Raw genomic sequence first — 6,510 nt, 5'->3', positions numbered from 1 at the left:
AGGGTTGATGTGAGTCAGAGATATGTTGTTTTGATCAGAGCACTACAAAAATTGCTGCGAAACTAATTTTCGAGCAATTATCACCATTGGAAAGATAACTGAGGTCAAAGTTAAAACGAACGCTTGCTTCTAAAACGCCTCATGTTGCAGTCTCTGTGCGTTGGCAAGCCTGCGCATGAGAACGGCATCGTAGAACTGAGGTATATTTCGTACGCGCGAGGAGCGGCGTCGAGTAAATGGGCAAAATGGGTACAACAAAAACTAAGGAGGAAAGAAGTTGAAAATTACTTCCCCATGATAATTAATTGCCAACATAACAAAATTACAAATCAACGGAAACGCACATCGCTTCCGCGACCAGGGATCAGCCTCTTTGTCTATAACAATGCCTAGTTAGACACCGATTTTAACTGTATGTTTACGTTTCCATCAGTTTCCATAAAGGCGCAGGAAAGGCGGGGTGGGGAGGAGGAGAGGGGTAGGGGGACGCGGCACGGCAGTTTGACAGCCCCTGGGGGACGCCGGGGCAAGTTGTGGCTGAGGGCGCCTGGGTGGTAGGCCAGCCCGCCGGGCAGCACTGGGTGTTGGCCCCGTGTGCCCCCGACTCGTTCGTACTGCGAGGATGACTCTTTGCGGCGAGTTGTGGCTTAGGGCGCCTGAAGGGTAGGCAATCAGTACACAAGCTGTCCCTTAGGTTTGGGGGTTCCCCGAGCTCCATGTTGTGTTAGTTTAGATGCATCTGGGGACTTTCGGCTTGTTAGGGATTATATGCAGAGAAAGCCCTTGCCTTCTGCTTAAACCCTGAAGGCTTCGGATTTCATTCGATTTCATCGAAAAGGACGTTCTATAGTCCGGTCGGATTAAGCTGACTCTGGCCGCCGGCATTGTGGCCACAAATAGGGACGTGACGCAGAGGAACGGCGCGAGTGGCGCTCGCTGGCAGGCGCCGGGCGGGCCGGCCCGCTCCACACCGCTACTGTGCGGGTCGGCCTACCCGCCGGGCGCTCACCACAACCCGCTAAGTGAGCTTCGAGGTGTTGCGCCCAGCAGACATCTATCTTCGTCACGCCTCGGTGCGACGTACAAATAAAACAGTTGGTAATAATTATAACAATAATACTGCAGGTTTCACTTATTTTATTCTTGATGCCATACAAGTTGTGTTAAAATTAGATGTCTTTATCTTATGACGCAGTACATGGATGAATGATTTGAATACGCGGCGTCACTCCCTGTAGCTGGCGGGTGGACTGTGGTGTGGCCCGCCTGCACGAGGCTCGGCCCGTTCGGCAGCAGTGTTGCTAACCGAGTCACAGGTCACAGTCACGGGCAGAGACACGAAACACACCCGTAGAGTATGGTTTGAACCTGTGGCCGCCCGCCATTGGTAAACGCCAAGGCGTTTGAAGTGCCTTGTCCCGCAGTGCTTGCGGGTCGCGAGGAGTGTTGTCTGCGCTGTGAACCCGGTGGCCCTGCCGGCCCTGCTGCTGGGGGTCCTCTCGCTGCCACAGGGTGGCGGGGGCACGCCCGCTGATCGCCGCCCCTAGACCTCTTCGTCCTCCACATCGTCACACTCGTCGCACAGCACCTCGGCCCCGGGCAGCACCCGCCGCACCTCGGCGCGCTGCTCCCTGCAGGCGGCTCGCTCGTGGCTGTAGCCCCCCCTCCGCAGCACGAGCCTCCTGAGCGCCCGCAACCCGCTCTGCTGCAGCAGCGAGTGCAGGTCGCCGCAGCTGCGTGGCCACTCATGCCTCCCAGCCGTGCCCACCCACAGCACCAGCTCCTCCAGCGTGCCGCCGTGCGCCCGCAGCAGGGACTGTGTCGTGGCGCGGGGGAGGTTGTTCACCCTGAGCCACTGCAGGCCGGCGTGTCCCGGCGGCAGCGCGGGCAGCTCGGGGGGCTGGGTGGGCTGGGCAAGCAGGGCATCATCATCAACCCACACGTTCAGCCGCCTCAGACGCGGCATGCCGTGCACCGCACGCAGGTGGGCCTCGCGGGGCATGTGCACATACAGCCGCTCCAGCGTGGGCGCGGCGCGCTGCAGCAGCTGGAGGCTCCAGTCGGGGTCATTGAAGCACCCCACATTGACCAGCCGGGTCACCTGCGGCAGAACAGAGTCACTCTCAGGGCGGCCGATAACGTGCGGCACTGTCTGCAATGTACCGGGCCGCTCCCCGCAGCATCGGACGGGCCGTGAGGGTCGAGGTCAGGCGCACACTCACCCCCGGCGCGTCCCGCAACAAGGCGGCCTTCTGCTGCTGCTTGTAGGTGGGTCCACTGCAGCTGATAAGTAACACATTCATTTCCCGCGGGGGCAGCGCCTCGGCAGGTGGTGGGTCCCGGGCGGCGAGGGGGGCTGCAGCCGGTGTGGGTCCAGCTGCAGGAGGGGAGTGAGCAGCTGCAGGTGCGGGGTCCCGCGCAGAAGATTGGTCCTGCACAACCACACTGGGTATAGTACACGGAGGCACACAGCAGGTCTCAAAACATTACATACGGATGTTATAGTTGAGCTGTGCGCATGCATTGCTTGAGGTTCAGATGCTAGCTAAAATTAGGAATTTGTTGTCGGAAAAGTGGAATGTTTAAATTTGAAATACATTAAAATATTGACTGTGGTAGCTAGACACGCCTGCGACAGGGCAGGTACACTGGCCGCTCGCATAGCCGCGCGTTTTCTTCCGTTAAGGCCTGCGGGGGGGGGGGTAATTTTCATTTTACGTGTGGTACGACGGGACGGGTACGACCTATGATGCCAAGTCGACTGTCGACAGTCTGTTCAAGAACATACAATGCTACTGTAGAGAAATGGTCTATGCTGGTCAGATGCTCTGGCCGCATGGCCCCGCCGTTCCTACTGTCGCGTCCTTGGATACGGCCTCATTCCCTGTGCTGCCCCTTGCCTGGAATACATCTTCTCCCCCTGTATCTGCCTGGTCATTCCCTATAGAGATCCCCGTGTCCCTTCCACCCACGATCTTTACACTATCAAATATGTACTCACGAGCACAAACCATTTTTGTTATTCAACGTAATTGATAATAATAACGTGAACTCTCAAATGTCACCAACGAAAATGGCGCAAGAAAAGTTAAATATACGTTACAATATAACACAGTTTTTCAAATTGCCAAATCGCTTTTCGGTCATGGTAGGTCTTACCCGTCGTACCGCACGCGAAATATAAATTAAACTTCCCCCTCCCCCCTCGGCTATGACACAAAAAACTTATCATGCATGCACGGATGCACAATGCATGCATCATGCGTGCATCATGCGCGAGCGTCGTGCATAGTGCGGAATCGCCGTGCATCGTGCTAACTGGATATGCTCTAGAATAGCGCACCTCCAGTTGTTTCATTAGAGCGTATCCGGTTGAGTGCGATCAAGGAGAAAGATAACTTGCGAGATAAAACATTGCAACACACCATATCGCCTACCTCGGTGAGCGCGGCCCTCGCCGCCAGCAGCAGCCACAGGGCCTTGGTGAGGGGCTCCTCGGAGGTCCGCAGGGTCCCCGTCAGCTCCCGGCCGCTGCCCCGCAGCGTCACGTCCCAGGACTCGCCGGTCAGCAGGGTGAGGGCGGGCAGGGCCTGCTCGTCCCGGCACTGGTCCTGGAGACCCTGAAGCTGCTCGGCGGCCTGTGGCAGCGCATCTTCCAGCTGGCGCCTCAGGGCACTCTTGACGGGCAGGACGTCGTGGTCCTCCCAGCAGTGGGGCGACGGGGCGGTGCGGCAGTCCGAGCACCAGCAGCGGGGAGTGCTGTGGGGCACAAGTCAGACCATGAGGCTCTCGAACACCCCGCCTCCGCGCCCGGCTACGCGCGAGCGACTCACCTGTCCAGCCTTACTCCCTCGAGCGACTTCAGCACCAAGAAGTTAGTGATGAGTCCCTCCGGCGGGCCGTTGAAGTCCTGCGGGGAGAACGGGTCAGAACGAGTGTAACAACTAACGAGTGATCCAGGACTTTTACCCCACGCCACTCACCCGGCGGCACGTCGGGCAGCTGTTGTCGGGCAGCTGGCGCAGGCACTGCAGGCAGGCCGTGTGCCCGCACGGCAGGACCTTGGGCAGCCGCTCGGCGCCGTCGAAGCGCTCGGTGCAGATATCGCACTCCAGGTCCATGCTGCTGATCGCGGAGCTGCAGGAGGCAGTCGGAGGGGTAGCGCCGCGGCGGGAACGGGAGTGTCTCTGCAGCGCGGAGTAGCGCGGGAAAAGCACAGCTGTGCGACGCAGACGTCACGGCGGCTACTCCCTTCTACCGGTATTCATTCCCCTTCAAGGTCGTGCTATCTGACACTTTGGTCCCTGGCCAACATTGCAAGCAAACTCTGAAGAAGACATTACCTACTTGAGCCCTCCGCTGCCCACGAGTATGATACGCTGCGCCCATAGCGCCGAAACGGTACAAGATTAAGCAAAACGGACGAAATTTTCGCCCACAGAGTTCTACTTTCACGAGTTACCCCTTTGGAGCCCATAAAATAATATTTGAAAAAAAAAAAAATCTTTTGCAACCTGTGGTTTGTGATTTTTCAAAAAGTCAATTTTTGAGCTAGAATGCTCATCTTCGAACTCGATCTGTCGCTCTCTCAATTCTTTCTCGAGTTATAGTGCGGACAGACAGACAGACAGACAGACAGACAGACAGACAGACAGACAGACAAACAAACAAACAGACAGAAACTTTTCCGGTCAGTGGAGTAATGGGCTTCGCTAATCGCTCATTGCACTAAAACCATATTATTGTCAATTCACATATTACTCATTTCTCAGAACTCAGTATTCTCAATTATCATTTCTCAGTACTCAGTACTCTGTATTCTCATTATCATCTCTCAGTACTCAGTATCCTCAATTCTCAGTATTAAACTTTTAAAATAAATGCTTCACAGGCCTTCACAATATTCATTAAGAAGAATTATTCACCATCCTGATTCTCAATTTTTGTTTTTTTTCAAAATACAATAAGTCGTGAGATTTTTAACAACTTTTTATAATTTAATGAATGAAACCTTTCGTTGCGTACACAGCAACAAGGCACAATACTGCTTAAGGCATGACCATCTCCAGCACCTAAGTCCAGCAACCTTCTGCTATAGGTCAAAATGGCCGCGCCCATGAACTTTTCTCTGTCACATGACTTCCCTTCAAGATGGCTGCGCCCATGAAAAGAAATAAACATCCGGTCAACTTCCGGTGCGTGCATTTCCGAAACATGGCTGCCAATTTTAGCGGCGATCACAATGTGTTCGACGCCATCTTGGAATTTTTAATTAATCGTCATTTTGGCGTATCCAAATTCAGTTATGATCAAAAATAGCATCGAAAAACAATCGGAAACTCTTACAGAACACATGGAAATGAAATCAATACTAGGAACACAAAGGAAAAGTTAATAAGTATACCAATCGACAAAAGCACATGGCAGCATTGAGACGCAAACTCAAAATTTAAAGAAAACAATGCAAATTTTCGGTGGTTCAAAATAAATTTATGCCACGGGACAAGCTAAGGGATCGTCCGGCTGATGCACCAATGTTTTAGTAATGAAATGCTTTGCTCTTTGGGGTTCTAGGGTGTTTCTGATAAGTTACTAGTTACCATAGTTAGTTATTACTTTAGTATTATTTATTGGGTTTATGCCAAATACCCTTGCCCTAAACTCCAAAATATTGATCTGCTGTACATTGCTAAAGGGTACCTAAGTGGGTGCACACCTTAATGGTTACATTACCGAACTATAAGTTAATCCTTAGATGCGCTCTGGCTGGAGGCTGCGTCGCGACTGTCCGCTCGGCCGAGGCCTCGCGTCCAGCCGCGCCGGCATTCTGCAGCGCTTGCACTTTGGCGGTCAATCGCCCTTCGCTGGCCTACAACAGCTCGGCCAGCAGGCGCCGGGCGGGCCGTCCCGCTCGACAGCGCTGCTGCTTGGGTCGGCCTACCCGCCCGGCGCTCGCCGCCGCCCGCCCACCAACTCGACGCTAACCGAACGCCTATCAGCGGGGACTGACACTGAGCCCTGGTCGCTCTCCTCGGCCACCGCATCGAGTTACCTCACCCGGGAGGGTCGCCGGCGTCCCCCCCAGAGGCCGTCGGCAGGCTGCTGCAGGAGCTCAACTAGCCCGTTTAAAAATGATCAGCCCCCGGAACAGCCCGGACGGGCGGGCTCTTTTCGGGTTAGTCCGAAGTACCTAGCGGGCAGCCCAGAAGTGACAAAAACCGAAAGTTTCTGGGTATGCCCGGAGGCGCCTTCGGACTGTTTTCGGGGACGTCCGAGCCCACCCAACGGTCACGAAAAAAGGGAAACAAGCGGTATTCGATCCCTTACCCTACGGATTTCTGTTCTTTTGACTGACGTTCTTTCCAACTGAGCTACGGTGACGGCTGAGAGGAGATGCCTCAGGAAGGGTCCTTCAACTAGATGCGCAGTCTTTACAGAAATGATGCCTTTCACAGCGAACCGATTGGCGCATCGCGACGCGGTTTTCGGGAAATGCCTTCGCTTATGTAC

The 6,510-nt window shown here is 54.5% G+C and overlaps 1 protein-coding gene across 2 annotated transcripts in view; it reads right to left on the bottom strand.

The window, feature by feature from the left end:
• Window positions 1-6,479, bottom strand: part of LOC127748665 (uncharacterized) — a 38,001-nt gene extending 31,522 nt beyond the window's left edge. The window contains exons 1-6 of one of the 2 annotated variants that reach the window (XM_052268783.1): window positions 5,717-6,479; window positions 3,984-4,304; window positions 3,834-3,910; window positions 3,426-3,759; window positions 2,223-2,432; window positions 1,734-2,101 (exon numbers count right to left, since the gene is read on the bottom strand). In XM_052268783.1, the coding sequence (XP_052124743.1) occupies window positions 1,734-2,101; window positions 2,223-2,432; window positions 3,426-3,759; window positions 3,834-3,910; window positions 3,984-4,121 (1,127 nt within the window). In that variant the 5' untranslated portion in view covers window positions 4,122-4,304; window positions 5,717-6,479. The remainder of the gene's footprint in view (window positions 1-1,733; window positions 2,102-2,222; window positions 2,433-3,425; window positions 3,760-3,833; window positions 3,911-3,983; window positions 4,305-5,716) is intronic. The other variant, XM_052268784.1, reaches the window with a different exon arrangement.
• Between the last annotated feature and the right edge of the window lie 31 nt (window positions 6,480-6,510).

This window comes from Frankliniella occidentalis, unplaced genomic scaffold (genome assembly GCF_000697945.3).
Source record: "Frankliniella occidentalis isolate FOCC.00 unplaced genomic scaffold, Focc_3.1 Scaffold76, whole genome shotgun sequence".
Taxonomy (NCBI): Eukaryota; Metazoa; Arthropoda; class Insecta; order Thysanoptera; family Thripidae; genus Frankliniella; species Frankliniella occidentalis.
This window is presented reverse-complemented; position numbering and strand designations above follow the sequence as displayed.